Genomic DNA, 26,541 nt, shown 5'->3' on the forward strand with positions numbered 1-26,541 from the left:
GGAGGGAATCTGAGCTGGGGATGGGATGAGTTCGTTTCCAATGGAACACTTAACCCTAAAAGGGAGGGCCGATACATCACCCAAGGACACGAACCCCGTTCCAGAATCATTCTCCCTGCCCTTGTTTCGCTCCTGCACGACCCAAGCCACGCGAGAGAATTCTCCCGCCATGTGTTTGACGCTTTTCCGTGCATAAAACCGCTGGGCCGACCTGTTTACAACTGGACATCACTCTTTCTTTCCTTGTTTCATTTCTTGCCTCACAGCTTGTACAGCATGGAGAAGTCCTCACCGATGGGTAACATGGAGATGGGCGAAACGGCCAGCCAGTCTCGTTCGCTCGAGTCGCAGTTCAAGTGCTCCGAGTCCAATGACCCCCAGGATCCCAAGAACTGGAGTAATGCGCGCAAGACTCTGCTCTTTATGTCGCTCATGTCCAGCTCGCTGTTGGCGGACGGGTATGCCTTTGTCTCTCCTTCCAACTAGATGTCAAGAAACTCATGTCGGCAGCGCAATGGTCTGGGGTTCTACCCTGATCACCCAGCAGGCCATGGATTGGAACATCTCCATCACGCATTCGGCAACGAGTATGAACTATGGCATTCTGTTGCAGGGCTTCGGTGGTATCTTTGTTGTTCCGCTCATCGAAGCCTATGGTCGGTGAGTACAGATGTGTGGTTATTGAACAATATAGAACTGATTCTGATTCCAGCCTGCCAATGTGGTTGTGGCCACAGGTGCTGACTATGTTCATGGTCCTCGGCGCCACTCTTTCTACGAGCTACTCGGCTTTCACGGTCTTTCGCTCTCTTCAGGGTCTGTTCGGTACCGTGCCGCAGGTGATCGGTCTCCCTATCATTCATGACATGTACACTCCGGCTGGTGGGATTCTCTCTATCTACACCCCGAGACTTGGGTGCTAACTGTCTCGGCTTCTAGAATGGCCGCGCATGATTAACATCTGGTATGACTTGGATGACTGCATCGAGCGCAGGATGGTTGCTAACAAGAGAGAAACAGGGGCACTACATTCCTGGTCGGTCCGTTCCTCGGACCTGCCATAGCCGGGTACGTCGGGGCTGGCACGGATTGGCGCATTTCCTTTGGTGTCCTGACGGCCATCTATGGTGCATCTACAGTCGCCGTCGTCCTGTTTGGCCGTGAAACATACTATACACCACACCGTCCAGGGCCGGCTCCTTCGCGAGTTGCGCTGTGCTTTGGGATTGGTAACACCCAGCTCCCGAAGAGAGCGACTCTGTGGTACTGGTGTCGCATGGTCGTGATCTATGTCTTCAAGTTCCCACTGCTCATGACAGGTAAGCCCCAATCTACTGTGATGGGCATCAGGGAGACTAATCTATGTGCAGGCCTCGCGATTCTGGTCACATTCACTTGGCCGATCGGTATCACGACCACCATCGACACCTTCCTGCACAGCCCCCCGTACCTCTTCGACACCATCCAGGCATCGTCCATGCGCTTTGCCGGTGTTATCGGTGCTCTGTGTGGTATGTCCTTGTGATTTGTGGGTCATGTATCTCGCTGACCGTCTCAGGCTGGGCCTTTGGGTTCTTCTTCAACAAGTGGATCTACAGGCACCACCGCACACACTGGAGGACCGAATACCGGCTCCACGGAGTTTGGATTCCCATTGGCAGCATGGCAGCTGGTCTGCTCACGTACGGTCTGACGATGAACTTTCACAAGCACTGGATCGGGATCGCCTTCGGTTGGATCCTGGTGAACATCGGCATGGTGGCCACGATTGTGTAAGTCTAGCCCGACCCTGCTGTGACTCTTATTTCCTTCTGATATTGGTTGATTAGGGCCATCTCGGCGTATGCGCTGGAGAAATACCCGGGCCAGGCGACCTGCGTGTCGGCCATCCTGAATATGTGGCGCACCTGCGGCGGGTTCGCAGTGGGATACTTCCAGCCCGCCTGGATTGCACGCAATGGCCTGGGACTAGTGTTCGGCATCCAGGCCATTGTGGTCTGCGTGGCGATTGTCTTGACGATTACTCCGGTGCTGCTGTGGACGCGATCGCGGCAGCCGAGTGGGAGTGTGTGAGGGCGGGACACCCACCGATGGATGAAGGAAGTGATGCGGGATGGACTCTACATACACCCACGCTTTGTGCAAATATATACCGTACTGTGCCCTCGATCCTTCCCGTCGGCCCCCGGGGGTCCGACCAGGTCACATGATTATTTATGCCTCGTCCCTCAGGCACCCAATCTGTACTCTTTTGGCCCCCCCGTCCGTGGGTCGGCCGTCACTGCATGTCACTGTTCCCTCGTCTTGCCACTTCTTTCCAGTTCCTGAAGAAATCATGATGTCCATCACCGGTCTTTTTTCACGAACACGCAGAAGAAAACACCCGCTTCTGCCTAGCCAAGAGCCCCTGAGATCCATCGCGATCCCCTAACTAACTAAAGCAGAACTGACGAACCGAACCCCACTGGCCTCTGGCGATCCTTTCCTCTCCCTGGGCCAACACCTGTAGCCGATGACGCTACGATGTGGGCCAATTCCGGTGATGGTAACATCTCGTTGGCTGTTCGCCCGCGAGGTCTCCAATGAACACGCCAGCACCGCCTATCAAACATGGGGCTGTCTGCTTCTGTCTGGAAGATGTACCTGCCCCGTCCCGATGATCCCATGGGTCGCTTCTCTGACGTACGGAGTGTCGTATTCGCAGCGCGCTCCACTGACACCAGATCAGCCTGACCCTTTTTTTTTTCTTGTCCATCCTTGCGCTCTTCCCTCATCCATTCACTCTCCTGTTCTTTTTTTTTTTTTCTCTCCTTCATGGCTGTAGTGAGCCTCTCTTCCTCTCGCTAAAGCCAGTATCAACCGCCTCGTGGTGATCATGTTCAGTACATCGCGGCGATGGCTGCTCGTCGCCTCCCCATTCCTGGCCCTGTGTCTGCTCTACTACCTGTCACAATCGCCTGAAACCCGACCGGCGAGGGGGAAGGGATTGGGGAGCTGGACACAAGAATCCAATAAACTGAATACCTTGACGGTACAAAGTGAGGATATGGATTCGTTATCGGCGACAGACCCGTGTGGTCGCCAACCACGCGATCTGGATGACGTCTTTGTCGTTATAAAAACGGGAGCCACCGAGTCCCAGCAAAGAATCCCCGTGCATTTGCGAACAACCCTCCAGTGCGTGCCACATTTCGCCATCTTCTCCGACTACGAAGAGACAATCAACGGTGTCCAAGTCCATGATATCTTGAAAAATGTCAGCAAGACCACTATGGAGACGGAGCCCGAGTTTGATCTATATCGGCGTCTTCAGGAGGTTGGCCGAGAAGGCTTGACGGACGAAGAGTGGGGAGATGACATTAACGGCCCGTTGGGCAAGACCAACAACCCCGGATGGAAGCTAGACAAGTGGAAATTCTTACCTATGATCGATTCTGCCCTGGAACTCAAGCCCGACGCCAAATGGTACGTCTTCGCAGAGGCTGATACCTATGTGACGTGGCCCAACCTCGCGAACTGGCTTGCACACCTGGATCACACCGACCCATACTACATCGGGAGCCCTATGCAGATTGGAAACGAGCTCTTTGCATACGGTGGGGCAGGCATCATCCTCTCTGCCCGCACGATGCAACGCCTAAGCAGCTATCGTGCCCGTGCAGAAGAGGAGATGGACAAAATGACGGCAGAGGAGTGGGCCGGCGACTGCGTGCTGGCTCGGGCACTCGGCCAAGTCCGAGTGTCCTTGACATGGGCTTGGCCCATGATGTTGACAGTCACACCTTCTGAGTTAGATCATTTCTCTGAGGGTTACGGCCGTCAGCCATGGTGTTACCCGGCTATATCATATCACCACATGAGCCCGAAAGATATCGAGGATATGTGGCGCTTTGATCGTGAATGGTTTTCCTCAGGCAAAAACGCGCTCCTCCTACACGCAGACGTCTTCCGAAAATATATCCATAATGCGAGCCTCTCCGAGCGACGCGACTGGGACAACCTATCGAGCGTGAAGATTGATCTCGTCTCATCCACAGAAGCTTGCCATGAGGCGTGCAGCCACGATTCGGATTGTTTGCAATGGTCTTTCGGGGCCGATGAGGGCTGCAAGCACGCCTCTACGACACTGCTCGGTGTATCTACTAATGGTACGCACTCGGGGTGGATGAAGAACCGAGTCCAAAAGCTACTGGATCTTTTTCAGTCGTCTTGTCCACAGGTGGAATACATCTTTGACTGAGCCCTTCCCTCGTTTTACTTTCTTTATCTAGTTTCTTCGCAATCACCCCATGCGTCGGGCGCTCTGTATATACTATACCACAATTTTTTTTTGGGATCTCAAAGTGAGGCGCGTGTCTGCCTGTCCAAGATGGACGGTTTATCGGGCAAAGGCGTTTCTGGGAGTCTCTGTTCTGAACATCACCGATTACTTTCAAGGTTGATTGTTCCCTTCTTCGTTTTTTGGAGCGCTACTGATACTCTCTGGAATAACAACCCGTTTTCTTAAAAAATGTCTTACTATTTATTTTACAAATAATCTTGTTCCGCACAGGCATGGATCCATTCACACGAATGGATTAGGTCCCGTTCTTCATACCTTTCTGGCATCAACGCGTGAGGATCAAGTGAAAACACTTGGGAGTTGAACTCATCGATCTCCTTATTGGGGGCCATGCACCACCTCGTCATTTCATAGAATAAAACCTACTTGGTTGACGATAAAGTAGCAGATCCGTGAACTCACCGTCTGCAATAGAGACATCGAGGTCAAGGCCCTATATTGTGAAGATCTGAAGCTGAGGCCAATGGTTGGTTGCATCACCACCACCACCAAAAGCCCTTAAACCAACGCCCGAAGCCTTTGCTACCTAGAAACAGGCACTAGCTAGCTCGTTTCAGCAGTGGGCAATGATTGATAGACATGTTTCGAAAGGCCTACGCTCAATCAAACAGCAACGTGGCCAGTACTCAACCGCCACCCATTGTCTCGTCGGGAACTTCTTGAAAAGTCTCTGGGAAGAAGCGCGGTGGTGGCCACATATCTGCGATGGATGGTGGGTGGACTAAGGGTTGGGATCCAGCCAGACGGTCCGGATCATGACAGAATGCCTGAAAGGTACTGTCGTCTAAGAACCCAAAGTCTTTCAACCCCGCTTCGCGGCTGGTAGCCCACTCGGTGGTGTCTAGATATGCCAGGTCCTTGAAGATGGCATCCATGTCACCAGCATTGTAGTCCGTGCTGGTTGGGTTGAAAACCATTCCATCGCTAGGTGGAACATTACCAGCCATCATCGCATTCGAGGTCGACGAGTCTGGAGTTGGCGGCTGCGGGTGAGCACTGCCTGGTGGGAACATCGGATCTGGGCCACTGCGCGGTGGTATCTTGTCTGATAAAATATCCATCATGGAATCTTTCGGGGTCATATACTGCCCGTCCGCCGGGATGCTGATGCCCATTACTGACGAGCCATAGTCTCTCTCGCCCATCGAACCGAGACCACCACGTACAGCACCTGGAGGGTGCATGGGGGCATCGGTCGCCAAAGGCGGCTGGCTGAGAGGCGCGAGCCCGGGAGTGTGGCGGATAAGTGCTTGAGATCCGGACGATACCGCCCCCGGAAGTTCCTTGGACTGCTGCCACCGTTCTATGGTGGAAACTAATGAGTGGTAGACCGGCCACATTGGACTGAGCTCGGCCGTCTTTTGATGGAGTGCATCCGCCCATCGGACAAAGGGGAACGTGTCTGACTCAATCGTATTGTGAAAGGTAAGCGCCTCCGTAGTAATTGTGTGCATGCTGAACTCGAAGAGCGGAGGGAGGCCACACATGGGAAAATTCTCCAGGTGTTGCGACACAATGGGCAGCACCCGATACAAGAGTTTCTTCGCCCCTTCCACAGCCGGTCGCTGAGGTCGGTGCAGACCCTGTTCTTGCGGGGCAATGCGCAAGTAGAGCCAAAGGAGGGTGGCCAAGTAGGCCAGGCCGAGATAGCTCTGGTGAGGGAGGAGAGCCGAGTGCCGCTCTGGGTAAATACTCTCCGGTCCAATCAGCCGACACCCCAGGGGCAAACAGCCATCCCACTGCTTCAAATCTACCACCAGCTGTTGCGCAAAGGCGGCCGCTTCCGGGCCCGTGGATGCGCTTCTTCGGGCATCATTCAGAACGCTAGCCAGTTCGACCAGCCGATTGAAGCAGCTTAGAGCCAGCAGGGGTCCTCGGCGCGGCGGATTCTTGCCCTGTGGAGCACCGGTGAGATCCGACCAAGAATTCCATTCCTCCAATCCATCTTCCTCCAAGAGACCAACAGCTCCCAGGTCTCTCGAATGCATGCAGGGACTCCGAGATAGGCGGAAAGAGAGCAACGAATCGACCACAAAGCATCCCAAGAAGACCGCTTTGCCTTGTTTGAATTCGTCAGACCGCTGAGTGTCCGAAGAGGCACCCAATCCCATCGCGACGGCCATATGGTGCGCTTGACCACAGAGAAGCCAAGCGGGGTTCCAATCCTCGATACCCATGTTCACCAAAGTCAGGAGCAACAGTGCCTGAACATGACCTAGCTCGTAGCGTTCCTTCTCTGATGGTATAAGACTTCGGGAAACGGCATAGTATTCTTTTACGAGCGAGAGGACTCCAGTGGGATCGGCCCGTGGGGTTGTTTGCGATTGGGTAATGGTGTAGCTCAGAATGGCCCACAAGACAGCGTGGTCCCCGGACCCGGGGGAGGAGGACGCGACAGAGAAGGGGGCGTTGGCGTAGAGGTAGGAGGCACGGAGGATGTTGTGTTTGGCGACAATGGGGAACCATGAGTGAGTGGTGGCGAAATAGATATCTAGGAGGTGCGCGGTTTGAGGCGGCAGTTGCAGCGTAGGGAGACTGCTGCTTGTTGAATGCGCGAGCCCCCGGCCATTTGAACCCCGACGGGCCCTCTTCGCACCGGGAGACATGCGGCTCGATGGCTCCAGCACGCGCGGAGCTTCGGGGCCCAGCGGGGTTGAACCTCTCGCAACGCGGAATCCCCATTTGCCGCCGTCGTCGTCGTGTTGGTTGCGCGATCGCTTCCCCGCGAGCGGCGTACGAGGGGCCTCCGAGCTGGACAGCATCTTCTCCAGCTCCCCGTACAACCCGCTGGTCTTCCAGGCTTCATGCAAGCTGTCGGAGGAACTGCCATCCGTCCACAACGACATCAGCTGTCCTCGGCGATTGGCGGAATCCGTCGTGGTGCCTAGCATGGACAGCATGGTGTCTTCGAAGCCCTCGATATTGCACAGTGCCAGCGCCCACAGCTTTTCCAAGCCTCGAACGTAGCCCTCGGGCAACCCGCGTTTCTTCGCATGGGGGTCGTATGAGCAGGTCTGGCCCGATGCTTGGCAGGCCGAACAGGTGGGACGAACGCCATCACATTTGTCCTGCGAACGTTCAATGGGTATCAGCGATCGGCCCTTGGATGCGCGCCCCCGGAGAGTCACGACTCACCTTCTTGCTGCGACACCGGTCGCATGCTCTCGATACCCTCTTGCGTCGAGGGACTTGGTCGGGGCCCTCATCCATGAAGAGGGACGGTTACGGCCAGGAGCATCGCTCGTAGCGACAGGTAGATGAGGTTGAGGGGAAGGGGAAAGGGGACAGGGGCGACCAAAAGAATGATTTTAGATGGAGCTGTCGCGCCGCAGGGCCGATATGAAAGTTCCGACCGGGAAAGGAAATCGGGAGTCAAATCGGCTCGGAGGAGCTGGAAGATCCCCACGTCTCCACAATGTCTCCTCCACTATCATTTGCTTGATCTTTGCTGTACAGATTCTTGATCCTGCGCTATCCAGACGCACTTGGTCCCTAATTATCTCGATATGGACCGTTGGACGAACTCTTCCCACCAACGAGGCATCACTCGCATCATCATCTTCCTCATCCTCATTCTGATTCCATGATCCCTCGCGGTCCACCCCTCCGGGCTAAGTCCTTTGCCGCACGAATCACCGCCCCGTCGCAGACCCACGTCCTTCATCCGTCCGGGGATGTCTCAACGGGCTTCTTCCACGCGTGGCCGACCTGACTCCTCTTGCCTCACAGTGAAGCTTCCCCGGGGGATATGCGAAAAGCGAGCGCCTACTCATCCTCTCCGTCCATCGAATCCCAACCGGTTGTCTTCCTTTCTCCCTGCCCCTCCCTCCGAATGCATCCGATCATGGCGCTCGAGCCATCAACATAACCTAGCACGTCTTGTTCGTCACAATGCTCGATTGGAAACCTCCTTTTCGGACCAACGTGGTCGGCTCCGACTCCTCCTCTCCCAACGTCAGTGCTGCTCCGAGCCGCGAGTCCACGCCGCACACCATGCACCGTCCGGAGATGTCCCCCGATGCCTCGCTGGTTCTGGTCGGCATTCGAGGGTGCGGTAAACGCTCGCTGGGCTTCGTCGCCGCCGCCGCTCTGAAGCGAAAGTTCATCACGGCGGACTATTACTTCCAGGAAACCACCGGCGTGACACGAAAGGAATATCTCAAGTCCCATGGCAGCCAGAAGTTCCAGCGGCGCGATATCGAAGTGCTGCAGATGATGCTTGACAACAACCAGAAACAATGCATCATTGAGCTAGGACTGGGGAGTCTTACTCGACCGGTTCAGGATCACCTGAGACAATACTGCAAAAAGAACCCAGTGGTCCACCTAATCCGCGACATCAACCGCATTCAGCAATTGCTGGGGCTGGATGATGAGGCCGTGCGGCTCCTGCGCGATGGTGATTCGTCACATCGGGCCTGTTCGAATTATGAGTTCTACAATTGTGAAGATCGGACCGTCGTTGTGTCGGACGACGGCAGCCCGGATCGTCGGTCGGGCGACTACTCGTTCAAACTACAAGAGGTGAAAGAGGATTTCACCAGGTTTGTCAGCTTCGTTACCGGTGCCAATGTGAATCATTCCAGCTATGACTCGCCCTTTGTTCTGCTCGAGACGCCTCCGGAGCTTCGTTCCTTCACCCACGCCATCTTCGTGCGATCTTCCGATCTGATAGCAGACGCGGTCAACCTCCCCGAGCTTGAATCTGGCGGAGATGCCATCGAGCTCTGCGTCGACCGCTGGAGTCCACAACTGGTGGCCACCGTCAGCGAGCAGGTATCAGTGCTTCGCCGAAATGCCCGAACGCCAGTGATTCTTTCGATCGACACGGTCGCTCTGGCCGCCGAAGCCCGCGATCAGTCTCCTGCACAGGCATCTCGGTCTTATTTTGACATTCTAGAGCATGGTCTCCGCTTAGGCGTCGAATATTTGGTTGTGGACCTGGGTCAGGACCAGTCTCAGCTGGCCCAGATTGTTCGCAGTCGGGGCAAGACGAAGATCATCGGCCAACACATCTTTGAAGCATCTGCACGCATCACATGGGAAGACGAGAACTGCGTTGCCTTTTATCGGGACGCCGAGAAGCTCGGTTGCCAGCTGGTGCGCCTCCTCCGGGTAGCAGTGCAGCGCGAGGAGAATGCAGCTGTCGCTCAATTTACCAGAAGGATTGGGAGACTTCCAGGAACACATCCGCCGCTGATCGCCTACAATATTGGTCCTCTGGGACGGACCTCTCAGATATTCAACTCCATATTGACCGCCGTCAAACACCCGGCCATCGTTCGGCTAGAGGAAAACGGATATCAGTGTGATCCGCAGCTCACGTCGGCCGATATCATGCGTGCGCTCTGTCAGAGCTACATGCTGGACCCGCTCAACTTCTACATCCTTGGTAAGGACGTTGCTTACAGTGTATCACCTGCGATGCATAACGCGGCGATACAATACTGTGGCCTGAGCCACAAATACAGCATCCCAGATTCGCCCTCACTCGCGGTCGTGGACCGGCTGGGCCGAGACCCGAACTTCGGTGGCGCCAGCGTCGTTCAGCCGTGGCGTGTAGAGGTATACCAGAAGCTGGCATCCAAAAGTCGGCATGCCGAAGCGATCGGAGCGATCAACACAATCATGCCCTTGCGAGCGGCTCCAAATGGCAGCATGTTTCCCCTGCAGGAGCAGGCGAGTCGACGCGGTCAGGCAGGCCGCCCCTTAGGGTTCTTTGGCGAAAATACAGACTGGGTGGGCATCATGACCTGCATCACCCGCCACCTCTCTCCGCGCAACGCTATCAGTGCACCCAAGACGACAGGCCTGGTGATCGGTGCTGGCGGAATGGCTAGGGCCGCCACCTACGCCCTGCTGAGGTTAGGGTGTCGCAAGATCTTCATCTACAATCGAACGCAGTCCCGGGGAGAGGAAGTGGCGAGACACTTCAACTCGTGGGCATCGTCCCAGGTGGACTCGACCGAGGTCGTGCGGGTGCTTCGATCCACCCAGGATGATTGGCCCGCCGATGCTCTGCCGCCCAGCTTGATCGCCTCCTGCGTGCCGGCCGACCCGGACCGTGATGAGCCCCCCGCGAACTTCGAGATGCCGATGCAGTGGCTAGGAAGTCCGACCGGGGGAGTTGTTCTCGAGGTGAGTGTTGTTTTTACATGTTGGGTCGATCATCCTCGCTAACGTTTCTCTCAGCTATCCTATAAGCCTTTGGACACGCCGCTGCTCCGACAGATGCGCCAGTTTCGCAGTGAGACCGGTCGACCTTGGGTCTTATCGGACGGGTTGGAGAATGTAATTGAACAGGGTATCGCACAGTTTGAGCTAATGACTGGACGAAAAGCTCCCCGAAGGCTCATGACCCGCGAAGTACTCCGAAATTATGAAGGTGAGGGAGGGTTTCGGTTTGACGAGAAGACGATCCAAGCTCGTCTGGATGGCGTTTATTCTATGTGATAGACTTGGGCATAAATAGTTAATCCAAAGGCGAAGAACGTTCCGATCCTCTAGTCCTACAGTTGTCCAAGTATGTCACCCCAATACGGCAAGGCGGTGGGGCCGGCAGATACCCGTGTCTTACCCAGATTTGTTGGTTCTTTTGTTTTCCCAGGATCCATTATTCCTTTTCTCTCTTCTTCTCCTTTTCAGTCTCGTCAACATTATTTACATACCGAGATATATATTGCTCTCTTCTCTGCCCAGCTCATGCATTGCTTCGAATACCGCCCTCCCTCCTCCCCCATGCCTGGCCTCTCGTCTGAGCAGACGGACCCCATTAGTTGGAGGAAACGCAAGAGAGACCATGAGGACGGAGTAACGCTGACTTGCTCGTAAGTGGCTTGTTTTGCTGCTGCTCACATCTTCTTCTTCGGGCTAACATGGCTTCTCTCATAGCACCTCCTTCGTGCCATTCTCCTACCGAGTCGATCTTCCAGACCACCCCAACGGCCGCCAATTGCCCCTGTCAAAACACCCCTACTCTTCGACTACAGAAGTAGGTGACCTTTCGTCATGTCGCCCTCGCTGTCTTCCACGCAAACGCCGGCATGTGCAGCCGCTCTCGATCCCACCATACCAGCAACCGTTCCAACAGGGACACCTCGATGATCTCTCTTATCCATCCCACTCGCCGAAACTGCTCTTTCCCAACGTCTACAGCACACCTACAGACCTATACTCTCCGCCGGTCTCCCCAAAGACCATTGTCCCAATCTCCTTCCCATCTGCATCGGCCTCGTCACTGCGCCCGTGCCACATCTGTTACCGCAAACCAACGACCCGGGGGGTCCTGGATGCGTATGCGGACTGCGATCTGTGCAGCCAGAGAGCCTGCTATATCTGTGTCCGGCAATGCGACTCGCCCGTCTGTACAGGTCAGGAAATGCACGATCCTAGTTTTGATGAAGGAAGTTCCCCAATTCAGCGGAAAATCTGCTCCAGCTGCGCCGTTGAAGGCCTGACGGAGGCTGGCGTAGAGATCGTGCGCTGTCTCGAGTGTTTTGGGCAGACCCCATGGTCCCAGAACCTGAATGGGGTGCGGCTTGTCAACATGAGTGGATAGACGCCTTCCGAATCCGTTTACAGACAACCTATGCGCCCATTCTCCGGGCATTTATATTCATGACGATAATGACCCTACGAAGCCGATCGATTTTGATGTTCTTTTGCGCAGCTTTTCCCGAGTCCGTTTGCTTGCATGGTCTTTATATTTGGTTTTATATCATCTACAGTTTTGTTTTGGGCATCGCATTGATACCTCTCATTCGTCTATCAGTTTTTTTCCTATGGTGATACCAGCACAGGCCACAATATACATAATGATCATTTTTCCGTTAATCTCTGGTGTTGGAATACCCTCAATGCAAGTGTATTTTTGATAGACGACATAATAAGAACAAGGATTGAAATGCCGAAGCCGAATATTACATCCTTCGGCTTTGGTCCCTCACCGTCCAAACCGCATCTGTGCGCCGGCAAAATGCCACAATCCGCGCATGAATCCTTGGTACTCAACCGCCTCCCCATAGCCAGTCGTACCATAACTGCGATCGCCGGTGCAATACATCTCCGTCAGCCGAATCTGCCAGGGGGGGTACCCATCCAGTTTCAAGAGATTCCCAAACACTAGGAGGAGATCCGGCTCGGGGTTGAAAGACAAGGCACTGCTCTGTGCCGAGTCGGGTTGTAATGGCTGAGTCGTGATCTCGCTAATCTCCGCATCAACCAGTTCCGGTGTGATATCCTGAGGTGACAGCTTGCCGTTCTGCGACATCTCGGCCAGGGTCTTGGTCAGGTCAACAAAGGTCTCGCGGCCGTCGGTGGAGGAGAGAAGGAGGAGCGTGAGGGATGCTTTGTCAGACTTGGGGCTTGGTGCACCGCCGTGAACCGGGTGGTGGGGTGCGAAGAGTTGGAGGCTTGGTTGCTGTGACGGCGAGCCGTAGTATGAGGCTAGTTTGGTGGTCATGATCTGGTGTAAGGCTGGTATACAGAATTTGAGGGCTCCTATTAGGCAGATTAGTCTCTGTTTGTGCTAGACAGCTCGGAGAGGATCGTACCGGTCTTTTCATAAACACTTAGTTGGGGAATGCCCGAGCAGGCACTCCAAGCCGCCAGCTCGGCCACCTCATCCATCAAGACAGCCAGCGCATCTTCCTCCGTGCGCAGGGTCAGGATGACACTCAGGTGCTGTGGGAGACGTTTCAGCCCGCGGACATCTTTGCGAATGAGCTCGGGGGTGCGGTGGTGGTGGTAGACGACGGCGAAGATGCGGTCCACGACGGCATGGTAGGCTTGGATTAATCGCACGACGACGCCGAAGATGATGTGTGTGAGAGCATAGGTGAGCTGGTGAAGCTGCGACTTGAGGAACGTGCGGATGGGCTTCTTGCGCGGCGTCTTCTGTCGCCGGGAGCCGTAGGAAGTGGAAGTCGACGCCCTGGCTTTGGAGTCTGAGAGCTCGGAGGGATCGGGTAGATATGGTCGGATCAGCTTTTCGCGGTCGGCGGCACTCAGCTTGGCCCCTCGCGACCGGATCTCATCGCGCAAGATCTGGCGTTCCCGTTGGGAGACCATGGTGGTGGTGGTTTGGTAGTGGTGGTGTGTCAAGTGGAAAAGTGGACGTGGCAGCGGAAACAAGTCGAATAGTGAACAGAGCCTAGGAAAGAACACGACAATAATAATACTCGTTAGATGGAAATGATATAATCCGAAAAAAACTATCAGTGAGTATCAGGATGCTCCTCGGTCCGATCAATCAAAAAAAAAAAAAGGAAAAGAAAAAGAAAAAACATGACATGATTGTTATTCCGTCTCGTGCCAGATCTCTCCAGGCACGTAGAGGGAAGAGATATATATACTTTAAAGTTGCTTGCTATATACAAGGTCAGCACACCTCAGAATTGACTAACGAACGATCTAGATTTACAAGCATACAATGTATAAACCATAGACATCCCCCTATTTAACAGATCCTATGATCATACTTGTTGACCACGACTAGGCTGCCCACTGTGCGTGGTCGGACAATCCGTGGCAATACTCACTCAACCAACCAACCACCCATTCCAGCTTCCCCAGATTCCTCCTTCACCACACTCAACTCCCTCTGCCTCTGCCACTCTCTCCCACAACCTCAGGCAGCCGCACAATCCCACACCTGGCGCAGTGCCCCCATGAGGTCACTCCCTTCGCCATGATGCCCGACAATGCATCCATCGCGTCCTCCAACCCCTCCCGCAGCATCTTCCCCAAGGGCCCTAGCTTCACCCTCGAGGACTTCTCAAGTCGCGATTTCATCGTGAAAGAGTTTATCGAGGCGCTCTCGGACAGCGCCATCTCTGGTCGTCGCTCAGCAACTGGCACGGCCGCCTCTAACCAACCTTTCGATCCGAAGCCCCTCATCCGAACTTTCGAACATGCCCAACGGCGCCTGGGCGAGCTCTCAGGCGATCTGGAGATCCGCGAGAATGAATTGTCTGCCGCCGTACGCCGCGCAGAGGCGCAGCACTCGCAAAACCTCACCACCCTTGGCCGGAAGCTTCGGCAAACAATCGAGTCCTTCCAGCAGCTCGACACGTCGTTGAACGGCTCGGGAGGGGGACTCGAGAACGCAGGCGGCACCGGGAACATGGCTGTTGAAACCGGAAAGAGATTAGAGGAGCTCGACCGACAGCGACGGCGCGCCCTGGATGCGCACTTCCTGCTCGAATGCTGGGAAGGGGTCTGCAACCGGGGCGAGATTTCACTCCTGGAGAATCTACGGCGGTCTGGCACAGGGGAGGCCAAAGTACGATCGGCACACATTGCACGACAACTGCTAAGAATTAGCCAGCGGTTGGACCCGCAGAGCTGGCATGAAAATGCAGGCACAACCAATGGATATGCAGCCAACGACTCCTCATCGGAGGAACTGAACGCCGAAGGCAGCGCACCACGGCGGAATACGAGGGAGATAATTGAAAAGTTCTCCGAAACGCTTGAGAAAGACCTGCTGAAACAGTTTGATGATTTCTACCGCAAGGCCAACTTTGAGGGCATGAGAGACTGCGCAAACGTGCTGCAGGATTTCAACGGTGGCGCCAGCGTCATCGCCCTCTTCGTCAATCAACACCAGTTCTTCATTGACCGCAGTCAGCTGGTCACGGAGGAAGTGGGCGGCGACCCTGAATCATGGGAGAAACTGGCCGACCCAGACGCCGAGCTTCCCGGAGTCGAGTCCAGCTTGCAGTCCTTGATCGACGAAGTGAAGGTCGTGGTGCAAGAAGAGTCAGCCATCATCCGGCGGGCCTTCCCGTACTATGAACAAGTCCTCGGCAAGTTCTTGCAGCGAGTCTTCCAGCAGTCGATCCAGCAACGACTCGAAATGGTCCTGGAAAAAGCCAGTGGAGTCTCGTCATTGGCATTTCTACGGTGTTTGCAGAGCTCCCGGGGCTATATCAGTACCTTGGTTGATGACCTGAAGGCGCACGGACTGACCGAGCACCCGGACACGATCTCATCTCAGACAGCGCTGCTACTTGATCAGCAACTAGAGGAGCTATTCGTTCCATACTTCGTTGGATCATCCTACATTGAACGCGAAAGGCGCACTTTGGAGGAGCTGTTTAATGCCCTACTGTTCAAATTCCATACCTTCCATGCCCGCCGCAAGAAGGCGGCAACCACCTTCATGGCGTCACTGTCTCGGCAGGAAACAGAACTTCTGTCAAGCTCCCGTGATGGATTTATTAATCGCTTGGAATCAGCCGATATCTCACCCATCCAGCGTCGGATGCTCCAACAAGTGGCTAAGATAGGAGAGATCCCTGACACGGCGCGACTGGCTGAGATTAAGCTGAACGAGGAGGATGGCCTGCCGAATTTGAGTGATGCTAAGCGCATGCTGAAGTGGCTGGCGGAGGCTGTAGGCCGCGGGCTGGAGCTAAGCGTCAACAGTGACACGCACAAAGATGTGTCTGCCTTGTTGAATCTGCTCCTGAGTAACATGGGCGAGGGCTATGTGGAGGTTTGCCTCGACGCCGCCTTGGAAGCGGCCACTACCCAAGAATCGGGCAAGACAGAGCCTGATTTTGCGTATCTACCATCGGTGCGGACAACTATCAGCATCACCACCCTGATGGTGATGTGCGTTCACGCTGTGCTCCTTCCACTGGCGACGGCGAGCATTACCACCCGACGGGATATGGAGAAGCGGACCAGCCAGAGGACGGCAGGCATTGAAGAGAAGATCAACTCGATCGAGCAGAAAACCATCGATGCAACCCTGGCCTGGGTCGGTCGATTGCTCTCCGGGCAGAAAAAGAACGACTTCCGACCCCGGGAAGGGGATAACGCCGCGTGGTTAGAACAGCTGCAGACGCCGGTAAGTTCTGCCAGGGTTTTTTTATTTATTTTTTATTTTTTTTTTGATTTCCCCTTCGATTTTGAGGATTGGAAAACTAAGGATGTGGCCAATTCTAGACCTGCGCTTCGATCTGCACCTTCTTGGGTCGCCTGCACAACATCGCGCGGACATCGCTGCCGGCAAGCGGGGCCAACATCCGTCAAGTGCTGACCGAAATCGCGCTGGGGACGCGCGGATTGTTGCTGGAGCACTTCAAGCGGTTCGCCGTGAGCGGACCCGGCGGGTTGATGGTGACCAAGGACATGACCCAGTATGCGGATCTGTTCAAATCCTGGGACATTGACGACGAGCCGCGGGGGCCCGGCGGTGCGCTGGACGTACTTCTGGAAGTGGGCAGTCTGTTTGTCATCGGCACCGAAGCCCTGCGTGAGCGCATCCGCGGGGGTGCTGCCAGCGGAGCCACCGGCGGGTCTGGGACTGGGGCCCGGGCTCAGGTGGAGGCCAAACTCAGTGTCCAGGAAGTGCGAGCGTATGTGTCACGGCGGGAGGACTCGAACACGGTGGCGATGCAACAGGTGCTCAATGCGCTGTGAGGGCCAAGGGATCATTCACTACGTACGATAGACCAAGCTTGGGAAGTTCCGGCGATGTACTAGAGAGGCGCCACGACCCACTAATCAACCAATTGTCTTTGACAGCTCATCTGATGGACAACTGGGCGGGACGTTTAATTGCCCCTCCGAGATGTGGCTGGCAACGATTGGCGACTTGCCAATCGAGCGGTTTCGGATGGCCGCGTTTCACTTCGCGCTGTAGGGCTGTCCGGGCATAGATCGAACCTTGGACCGTCTGTCCGACCGTATTCCATCCCTTGCGCGAATAAAAGTATCCGGCGTTACGCTGGGCCCTGCCACCGCCGGGAGGGTTCCTGCGCTGTGACACCTCATTAGGCCGGACACTAGTTAGGTTCATGACCGATGCTAGTTCGAGCGGAAACCGTTCGTGACTGGTCACAAGGGGATCGCAAAAGTGACAGGTCTGGGAATAGATCTCGTCTCACATCACATCGGGTCAGTGCTCCATGTAGGACGTCTGTCGGGACATCGTTGTAAACGCCGCCTCGGCGCGGGTATATATGATCGGGAGGTCCCTGGGATATCGAACTGGTCTATACCTCCACGCCCTCACTCCGCCCGTCTCTCCTCCCGACTCCGGCGACGATTCTTATTCACACGATGCTCGCCCCCCTGATGGTCGAAGACTTCGACTCTCTTCCACCCGCCGTCAGACGCAAGGTCAGGCTCCTTCCTCTTTCTCTCTGTTGGTGGAGTTCCCGTCAACAAATAGCCCCGGAGGATTTGCCCAGAAGTGGCCGGGGAGGCCACCGTCCCTGGGTGACAGCAGCACCCCTGAACACTCGCGGTGGAGCTGGCTAACTACTATCGCCCACGCTATCGTCCATGGCGGCCCCCGAAGGACGCCATGGCTCACCGGGCATTGGCGTTCTCGCACCGCTCGGATCCACTGGCCGCTCCACTGTTCACCGCTGACGCTCCATACAGTTCTTCTCGAATGTCGAGCGGTTGCGTATCCGGCTAGACCAAAGCGATCACGGTTCCCCTGCCTGCTGCCAGCATCATGGCCGCGCCTATCACCTCGCCCACTCTCGCCCGGGGTCTGGCCCCCTCCATCCACGAGTGCCCGCCCGGCGAGCCCTCAAACAATCTTCTTCCTCCTCCCGTCACCCCAGGAAGCTGCGCAAACAGGGTTCCCATCAATTGGCCCATCTGGCCGCTCAGGCAGACTCGCAATGCTTCCGCGCTCTGCCTGTTAAACTGCAACAACAATTGTTCTCCCCTGAAGAGCGCCGGAGGCTGCGTCGTGCCTACCGGGAGAGCGTCATCCTCGACGCCGCCGACCAGGCCTTTTACCGTCGCGACCAAACCCATCGCCGTCATTCCGTTGACAGTCGCCCCTCTGAGACGACGTTGCCCGTCTCGAATCACTCTGACGTCTTCTGGGATTCGTCGGACAACGAGTCAGACAACGAGTCGGACGAAAAGATGGACACCTCGTTCTACGACAGCTGCCGCTGGCTGGACGAGGATGGGGATCTCGATCTGTCCCTGGATGAGTACCATTCCCATGTCGCCGGTTCAGCCGTGAAGCCGAGCAGTCGCCGGCGACCGTCCTTTCGTCGCTCAATGTCCTTCACCAGCTCTTTGGTGCGCAAACCGGCGCTGTCCATATCTCGCCCGCTGCCGGACTCCAGTCACTCTGCTCAACCTCTCTCCATGCTGAACAACCGGCTTTCCATGTCCCGGCCGGGCTCTCGTCAAGCATCTCGCCATCGATCAGTCCAGCATATTCCGAAGTCGTCCACCTCGAGCATCGATCCCGCGGCGCAGTATTACCAGGATCCGGACGCTCGACTCAAGTTGCGCGTTTACCTAGCATCCCCACAAAAGTTTGATGAAGCCATTGAGTTTGGATTTCCCGCCCTCGACCAGAAGGACGACACCCCGACCACCAACAACAATAACAACAACAAGGAGAATGTGGCCCCGAAGTCGAGTGTCGAGGAAGACGCTCGACCCTCCCGCAACTATGGCACGTTCTTCGAAGACGACGATGGATCTGTCGTAGGGAGTCCCGGTGAGCCGGTGGAAGAAGAGCCTGCGCCGCCGCCGCCGCCGCCGCCGCCGCAGATGCACGATGCACCCACGTCCCATCCGCAACAGATGGCACCCACTCCGCCGCAATCCGTACAGAAACGCCAGGCATGGCTTCCGGGATCAAAACCAGCTCTGCAGCCGCAGCGACTCCCTGGCAATCGTGAGATGACCCTGAAGATGACGCTGACGCGACCCGATCTGCGCACCGAGTCGCCCACTCCGTCAGCATCTTCCACGGAAGATCCCTTGCGACTGGCAGAGCTGCCACCCGCGGACCGCAGCGTGTCAATCTGGGAGGACCTGGACGACCACGTTGTGAAGAAGATGTGGAGGAAGCTGCGCAAAAGAATACCCTAAAATGTCTTTCTCCTTCTTACAAGAATACCCTACATCGTTGAGTGTCGTCTTTCATTTGAGCGTGCGAGTTCCTTTTCTCATCCATGCCGTCTATTATTATTTCTATCTGTGAAGGATGTTGCTATTGGCAGGGATGGGTTTACTTCTCTTGACCGGTCTGATTACTGTGTACTGTGTCTGCGGCGCCTTGTATATATGCTGCTTCGAACATCTGCTCCTCGGTAGAGGGTACATTTATACCATTTCAACATATCAATCACTATCATAATTATAAGTAATCGTTTAAAGAATACATAACTAATCATGCTTCCAGCAACTATAACCACTGGGGTGGCGATGACGAGTCTGCACGTGACCCCCAGAGCTCGTAGGCCACGACGCCGCTCACACATCTTCCTCACGCTCTCTTCTAGCCTCATCTAACCCCATTTGTCTCGTCGCATACTTTACGGGACTCGGTTCCCTTCCTCCCTTGACCTGCAGTTCTCTGCTACGCTCTCAACGATTTATTCTCACTGTCTTCCGGCTTGATCCGCGACCCGCAGGCAGCTCTATAGCTGCACTCGACGCGATTACCCCCCGTCAGATGCCCGCGACCCAGCAGCCATGACGCCTCGGTGGCTGCTGCTTATGCTGAGCCTGCTGCTGGCCTACACGTTCCAGTCAGCAGCGGCAAAGGATTACAAGCCCAATGTCTCGCCCAGGGAGTTCGACGGCCCCCCCGGGGCCATGTTCTACTTTGAGGGCACCGAGACAATCGTACTCTATGAGTTGAAGAATAATGATCTCTATACGTCATTTGATGGCGGCAAGAGCTGGGAAAAGCCTGAGGAGAAAGGCATGGCCGGCGCAATCTCTACCATCTTTCCACACCCCTTCGATGACCACTGTGCCTACGCACTGGGCAACAATGGCCAACACTGGGTCACCACCGACCAGGCAAAGACATGGACGTCCTTTGATGCCTCTGTGCTCCCTGGACGCGAACCCCTGAATTTCAACTCTCACGATTCCAACAAGGTGATCTTCCGAGGCGAGGATTGCCTGTTTCCCGGCCTCTGCCAGCCGGTCACCTTATACACCACGGATAATTTCAAGACGAAACCAAAACTGCTTGGGGAGAGGACCGATTGGTGCATGTGGGCGGCCAGCACTCGCGAATTTGGTCGAAATGTCGACGTCCCGAGCTCCATAAAAACCCGAATCCTTTGCTTGGTCCCGCCATTGAAACGCGGTAACGGCGAACGCTTGGTCTACACCGACGACTTCTTCCATAACGGTGGGGGCACCGAGGTGAAACTGAAGGAGGGCCAGACGGTCAGCGGTGTCGGCGATGTCGGCTCGGTGAGGAAGTATCTCGTGGCCCTGGTTCAGTCGCGCGGTACCGATGAAAAGGCCCTATTCGTGAGCGACGACTCGGTCATGTGGCACCGGGCGGAATTCGACGGACATCGTCTGGAGGAGAACGGTTTCACGCTATTGGAGAGTACGGAATACAGTATGCAGGTTGACGTCCTTGGCTCCGCCACTTACGGTAGCATGGGTGTTCTGTTCACATCCAACTCCAACGGGACCTATTTTACACGCAACATCGAGCACACCAATCGATACGAAGGATGGGTGGATTTTGAGAAAGTCGCCGACATCCAGGGCATCGTCATTGTCAATACTGTCAAAAACTGGGAGGATGTCGAAGGCTCCGAAGCGAAGAAGAAGAATGTCGTCAGCAGCATGAGTTTCGATGATGGAAGAACATTCCAGGATCTCAAAGTCGGCAAGGATCCGCTGCATCTTCATTCCATGACGAGCTACCAACAGCTAGGGAAAACGGTGAATCGGATCTTCTCCAGTCCCGCACCGGGCCTCGTGATGGGCGTGGGCAACAGTGGCAAGTATCTCGAGAAATACGATGATGGCGATACATTTGTCTCAGACGATGGCGGGCTCACTTGGCTACAAGCACTCAAGGGTCCGCACCTCTATGCGTTTGGTGACCAGGGAGGCGTGATCATTGCTATCCCCGATGAGAAGACTGACAAGGTCAAATTTTCTATCAACCACGGGAAGGACTGGGAGCATGTCAAATTGGATCACAAGATTGCGCCCATTTCTTTAAGAACAACCCCGGATGCTACGAGTCTGATATTCGTGCTCATCGCCCTTTCGACTGACGAAGACCAGCGACCTATGGTCTATTCGATTGATTTTGAGGGCCTACATGAGCGCAAGTGTGACCCAGATGACGATTTCGAAGATTGGGTGGCTCGTCTGGACGAAAATGGAGAGCCAGATTGTGTGATGGGCCAAGTCCAGACCTTCCGGCGCCGGAAATCCGATGCGGATTGTTTTGTGAAAGAACCGTTCTCAAAACAAAATGCTACATTTACGCCGTGCAAGTGTACGAAGGAAGACTTTGAATGCGATTACAATTTTGTTCGCAGTGAGGATGGAGAAAGCTGCAATCCCGCCATGTCCTTGAAACCCCCGGCTGGCAAATGCAAAGATTCCAGTGACAAGTACAAGGGGCCGTCCGGCTGGCGCCTGATTCCCGGCAACGGATGCCAAGGTGGCGAGAACCTGGAGGGCCAAGTTTCGCGGTCGTGTGGAAACTTTACGGACACACCTATCCCAGACGGGAAAGTCGCATCTTATGAACAAGAGCTTCCGGCCAAGTGGAAGCAATTCTTCTATCTCGAACGCCAGGCGAGTAACTCGGGGTCGGATGAGACAATTGTCATGCTCACCGAGCAAGGCGAACTTCACATCTCGCATGACCACGGCCAGAACTGGGAGCGCCCTTTGAAGAAGTCGGAGCAGATTACGCAGATCATCCGGCACCCTCATCACAACGAGGCAGCCTTCTTCCTCACAGACAGCGAGACGGTCTACTACACGTACGACCGGGGTCTATCCGAGATTAAGAAGTTCGAGGCTCCTTTGCCGCCAACAAGGGAGGCTGGATCATTCCCCCTAAGTTTCCACGAGCACAACAAGAATTGGCTTATGTGGACTGGGCATGCCGGCGGTCGGGATCGGGACAGCTACTACTCCAAGGCCTATATCAGCAAGCATCGCGGTGAGGGTGAATGGACGTGGCTTCTTGACTCCGTCGGCCGGTGCGAATTTGTGAGCCGCGGAAATGGCAAGGAGACCGACGAACGCATTCTTTGTGGGCAGTACGAGAATGAGAACAAGCTCAAACAAAACCAGCAACTGTTGTCCAGCGATGACCTCTTTGAAAAGGAGCCAACAGTTCTTTTCAACAATATCACTGGCTTTGCCTTGATGGAGGAATTCATTGTCGTCGCCTCGTTCTCCCCGAACAATCCCAAATACTTGAACGCCAGCTCGAGTTTGGACGGCAATATCTTCGCCCCCGCCCACTTCCCCTTCAACCTCGATGTCCCTGCGTACACGGTGCTGTCAAGCTCCACCCATGCTATTTTCCTGCATGTGACGGTCAATGAGGGCGCTGGATACGGCCCTTTGGTCAAGAGCAACAGCAATGGGACGTCTTTTGTTCTCAGCCTCAATGCAATCAACCGAGACCAAGCCGGCTATGTTGATTTCGAGCGAATGGCAGGCCTCGAGGGTGTCTCTGTGGTGAACGTCGTGGCTAACGCGGACGACGTGGAAAAGAAGGGGGCGTCGAAGAAACTCCGGTCCATGATCACTCACAACGATGGTGCCGAGTGGGCGCTACTGGCGCCTCCCACTAAAGACGCGGATAACAAGAAATTTAAGTGCAGTGTGAAGGAGGGTGAGGGCACGGAAGACTGCGCGTTGCATCTCCATAGCTTTACGGAGCGCAGTGATCCCCGGGACACCTTCTCTTCCCCATCCGCCATCGGGATGATGATCGGCCTCGGCAACGTTGGTGACCATCTGACGGACAAAGGCGAAGCGGACACATTCATTACCACGGACGGCGGAATCACCTGGAAATGCGCTAAGAAGGGACGGTATCAATGGGAGTACGGTGCTGCCGGCTCGGTGATTGTGCTCGTTCCAGAAGGCAAGGCGGCGACCATCGGCTATTACAGTCTGGATGAAGGCAACTCGTGGAAGGAGTTTACGTTTTCGAATGAAGACATGATAATCGACGAGATCACCACTGTTCCCTCTGATGTTTCGAGGCGATTCCTCCTTTGGGGCAAGAGCTCCAAGTCGGACACATACAAGACCATCAGCCTCGACTTTAACGGCCTGCGGGATCGGACGTGCGATCTGAATGAGGAAGGCGGGAAGAGCGATTATATTTTGTGGACGCCCAAGCATCCGCTCCAGGAAGATAATTGCTTGTTTGGTCATGTCGAACAGTATCATCGCAAGGACCCCAAGGCCGACTGTTGGAACACTTGGCGCGACCCGCACGTTCATAGCATTGGGAAGAACTGCACTTGTACCAGGTCCGACTTTGAATGGTGAGTTTGACATTCTGATTCTAGCAGACGTGAAACTAACGATGTGACAGTGATTACAACTACGAGCTGCAGAAAGATGGCAGCTGCGCCTTGGTACCAAATCTACCTAAGCCCGACCATTCGGAGCAATGCAAACAAGATGCCGACTTGGTCGAGTACTGGGAACCGACAGGGTATCGACGAATCCCGTTGACGACCTGCGAGGGCGGTGCGCAATACGATCAGTCCGTCTCGCATGCCTGTCCCGACAAGGAGGAGGAGTACCAGAAGAAGCACGGTATCAGCGGCGTGGGACTATTCTTCGCCATCGTGGTTCCGTTCGCCGCCGCGGCGGCAGCCGGATACTACGTCTACACACGATGGGACGGCAAGTTCGGCCAGATCCGGTTGGGCGATGCGACCTCTTCGTCCCGAGGACTGTTCTCCCGCGACTCGGCGCTGATTAAGGTGCCGGTGGTGATTATTGCGGGTGTCGTGGCAGTAGTCCAGGCACTACCTCTGCTGGTCATGAGTCTCTGGCGGAGCGGCACGGGCTACATGCGTGCTCGGAGCCGTGGCTACCAGCGGCCGTATTCCACGCGTGGATCATTTGCTGCGCGTCGGGGCGACTACACGCATGTGGTGGATGACGAGGATGAATTGCTAGGCGTGGACGAAGAGGACGAGGATGAGGCGTAGACCTCTGTTCCCTTCTGGCTATGCAGTATGGCTTTACAGGGGACTAGGGTTTTTTGTCTTGGGGTGGAGTTTGATCTCCTGATGTGACATTACGAGCCGGCCATGTTTTTCTAGTTCTTTTTTTTCTTCGGTTCTTGCATTTGTGTACACATATCGAGAGACCGCGGCAGTCTTCAAGACACGAATAGATCGCTTTTCTTCTAAATAACGTTCCTCACCGGGGCAAATCGTTGGGTCCGAATGAACTCGGCAGGAGCTGGAGCTGTTAGCAAATCTAGATAAAACGGACTCAGGTCAAGAACATGCCTCGCCCATCGTCATTACGGTGTGTTTGCCGTCGCCGTCATACATGTACACGGGGAACGAAGGCGTGGTGAATTCGCGCATACTGGCAGAATGAGATGAGGTCCAATAATCAGAGAGAGAAAGAGAGAGAGAGAGAGAGAAACGTACAATTGTCTGCACATTCCACAGGGCGACGCTCCAGGCTTGATATCCGTAGAGACCGCAATGGCCTTGAAGTCGCGGTGACCCGCGACGATGGCCGTCCCGAAGGCAACACGCTCTGCGCATGTCCCGACGGGATACGAGACGTTCTCAACGTTGGCGCCGACGATGTATTCCCCTGACGTCGTAAGAATACAAGCTCCGACACGGAAATTGGAGTATTCGCCTTGGAGAGAGTTAGCGCTTGTAATGAAGGAGGGGTGGACTGTGGCAAACAAACAGTAGGCGAGCTCTTTGGCCGCACTAGCCTTGGCGGAGAGAATTTCCAGCTCCTGGGCTGTGACAGTGTTGGGAATGGGCGGCATTGCTGATGAGGTTGGTGGGGGTGGTCGTTCAACGTGAAGGTGACGCGGTGAGGTGTGGTATTATCCGCCCTCCGATAGCCGATAGCCCCAGGTTTTGTGTGATCTATATCGGGACATGTTATTGCTATTGCTGGCTTGCCATTTAAGTCCTGTGGTATTAACCAGATGGGTTCCAGTGAACACATTGGGTTGCTACAGGCTTGAAATATCTAACGGATGAATTAATTCATCGATTGGGTTCAGATATATATATCGATATCGAACGTCAACTAATACTCACAATTATCCTGGTATTCGACAATATCCAGTGACTGCTTAGCACCGACCGTGCTATTTATATACGGAGATTCCACTAAAATCCTCAAGGCTTATACTTTCGAGATTCTGACGACCGTGGCACTATTGTGTGCAAAGCGCGATTCGATATCTGCCGTCAGCTCGATACCGCCGGGAACACTTCTGTGATCCGCTTGTAGCCGCCCAGCACAAAATTAAAACCGTCTTTTTTTTCAGTGTAGGTCCTTCTAGAGCAATTTTCTCTAGTACTGAAGGGCCGGACCCCACCCCCCCCCGCTTTAAAAGACGATTTAGAATGATGCCAAAGAAAGCAAATAGCAATGTGACTACTACAGTTGCCTGCGATCTACACCCTTACACTAAATCCTTCGGGCTCATGTGAGCATAGAAACCCAGCTGCACGGGGTGTACTTCTCCAATTTTCATTTACTCAATTGGCAAAATTCAAATTGGAAACTTGAACATACGGCTGCTACGTGAGACAGTCGCTTGAATCGATTGGGATGTTCGGACTACTCCCATCGAGCATTTGGTATGCCTAAAATCTCGGTATGTAGTCTATGATTTACTGCTTGTTAGGCCCGGCACTCCCAATGGCTGGACCACAGCAAAGCATTGTCACTTAGCTATCTAGCCATCAACTAAATTTTTGAGGTCTCTAACTGTCACCCTTTCAGATAATAGACCAATTATTGGTAGTGATGCTGTGATCTCTTGTAGAAATTGCTCTCATGACACCTTAGCTCTGCGGGAATCCCCGCGAGACTATGTTCAGATACTAGGGAACCTAGCGAGACTCGATTACAAGGGACGTAGACACAATTGACGGTGTCTCCTATCTTGAGGCATCTGCCGCATAGTCTGCCTCGATCGCATTGTCGTCGATTGAGAGACGGAGTTAGCAGCAAAAGTCTCCTAGATGCCTCAATATGGGGGCTAACCTTTTTCACCGGTAGGGGGTCCATGATAGCTAGGGGTTGTCTCTGCGTCCGTTGAGTGGGCCGGTTCATTGCGGAGGATCCGTATAAAAATAACTCAAATATGATAGTAGAATGGACCTCAAAGGCTAGCGGATGGTAGCACGGAATTGTTTTAAAACGGGACGGGGAAAGCCAAC

At 54.7% G+C, this 26,541-nt stretch overlaps 9 protein-coding genes across 9 annotated transcripts; 6 read left to right on the forward strand and 3 right to left on the reverse strand.

The window, feature by feature from the left end:
• Positions 1 to 276: 276 nt before the first annotated feature.
• Positions 277 to 2,073, forward strand: PFLUO_LOCUS4196 (uncharacterized protein; the record flags this gene model as incomplete). Its single annotated transcript, XM_073781521.1, has 8 exons — positions 277 to 458; positions 511 to 660; positions 713 to 882; positions 940 to 964; positions 1,021 to 1,319; positions 1,371 to 1,511; positions 1,559 to 1,772; positions 1,830 to 2,073. The coding sequence occupies 8 exons, from the start codon at positions 277 to 279 to the stop codon at positions 2,071 to 2,073; spliced, it is 1,425 nt and encodes a 474-aa protein (XP_073638268.1).
• Positions 2,074 to 2,875: 802 nt separating this feature from the next.
• On the forward strand, positions 2,876 to 4,240 carry PFLUO_LOCUS4197 (uncharacterized protein; the record flags this gene model as incomplete). The annotated part of the gene is made up of 1 exon (XM_073781523.1): positions 2,876 to 4,240. The coding sequence occupies one exon, from the start codon at positions 2,876 to 2,878 to the stop codon at positions 4,238 to 4,240; it is 1,365 nt and encodes a 454-aa protein (XP_073638269.1).
• A 728-nt stretch (positions 4,241 to 4,968) lies between these two features.
• PFLUO_LOCUS4198 (uncharacterized protein) lies at positions 4,969 to 7,552 on the reverse strand (the record flags this gene model as incomplete). Its single annotated transcript, XM_073781524.1, has 2 exons — positions 4,969 to 7,410; positions 7,478 to 7,552. 2 exons carry the CDS (start codon positions 7,550 to 7,552, stop codon positions 4,969 to 4,971), a joined length of 2,517 nt encoding a protein of 838 aa, XP_073638270.1.
• Positions 7,553 to 8,233: 681 nt separating this feature from the next.
• PFLUO_LOCUS4199 (uncharacterized protein) lies at positions 8,234 to 10,795 on the forward strand (the record flags this gene model as incomplete). Its single annotated transcript, XM_073781525.1, has 2 exons — positions 8,234 to 10,480; positions 10,535 to 10,795. The coding sequence occupies 2 exons, from the start codon at positions 8,234 to 8,236 to the stop codon at positions 10,793 to 10,795; spliced, it is 2,508 nt and encodes an 835-aa protein (XP_073638271.1).
• A 1,489-nt stretch (positions 10,796 to 12,284) lies between these two features.
• On the reverse strand, positions 12,285 to 13,411 carry PFLUO_LOCUS4200 (uncharacterized protein; the record flags this gene model as incomplete). The annotated part of the gene is made up of 2 exons (XM_073781526.1): positions 12,285 to 12,841; positions 12,895 to 13,411. The coding sequence occupies 2 exons, from the start codon at positions 13,409 to 13,411 to the stop codon at positions 12,285 to 12,287; spliced, it is 1,074 nt and encodes a 357-aa protein (XP_073638272.1).
• A 619-nt stretch (positions 13,412 to 14,030) lies between these two features.
• PFLUO_LOCUS4201 (Exocyst complex component 5) lies at positions 14,031 to 16,774 on the forward strand (the record flags this gene model as incomplete). Its single annotated transcript, XM_073781527.1, has 2 exons — positions 14,031 to 16,199; positions 16,298 to 16,774. 2 exons carry the CDS (start codon positions 14,031 to 14,033, stop codon positions 16,772 to 16,774), a joined length of 2,646 nt encoding a protein of 881 aa, XP_073638273.1.
• Positions 16,775 to 17,416: 642 nt separating this feature from the next.
• Positions 17,417 to 19,213, forward strand: PFLUO_LOCUS4202 (uncharacterized protein; the record flags this gene model as incomplete). The annotated part of the gene is made up of 2 exons (XM_073781528.1): positions 17,417 to 17,476; positions 17,744 to 19,213. 2 exons carry the CDS (start codon positions 17,417 to 17,419, stop codon positions 19,211 to 19,213), a joined length of 1,530 nt encoding a protein of 509 aa, XP_073638274.1.
• Positions 19,214 to 19,819: 606 nt separating this feature from the next.
• PFLUO_LOCUS4203 (vacuolar protein sorting/targeting protein PEP1) lies at positions 19,820 to 24,315 on the forward strand (the record flags this gene model as incomplete). The annotated part of the gene is made up of 2 exons (XM_073781529.1): positions 19,820 to 23,637; positions 23,688 to 24,315. The coding sequence occupies 2 exons, from the start codon at positions 19,820 to 19,822 to the stop codon at positions 24,313 to 24,315; spliced, it is 4,446 nt and encodes a 1,481-aa protein (XP_073638275.1).
• A 294-nt stretch (positions 24,316 to 24,609) lies between these two features.
• PFLUO_LOCUS4204 (uncharacterized protein) lies at positions 24,610 to 25,127 on the reverse strand (the record flags this gene model as incomplete). Its single annotated transcript, XM_073781530.1, has 3 exons — positions 24,610 to 24,703; positions 24,769 to 24,988; positions 25,043 to 25,127. The coding sequence occupies 3 exons, from the start codon at positions 25,125 to 25,127 to the stop codon at positions 24,610 to 24,612; spliced, it is 399 nt and encodes a 132-aa protein (XP_073638276.1).
• Between the last annotated feature and the right edge of the window lie 1,414 nt (positions 25,128 to 26,541).

This window comes from Penicillium psychrofluorescens, assembly GCF_964197705.1.
Source record: "Penicillium psychrofluorescens genome assembly, chromosome: 3".
Taxonomy (NCBI): domain Eukaryota; kingdom Fungi; phylum Ascomycota; class Eurotiomycetes; order Eurotiales; family Aspergillaceae; genus Penicillium; species Penicillium psychrofluorescens.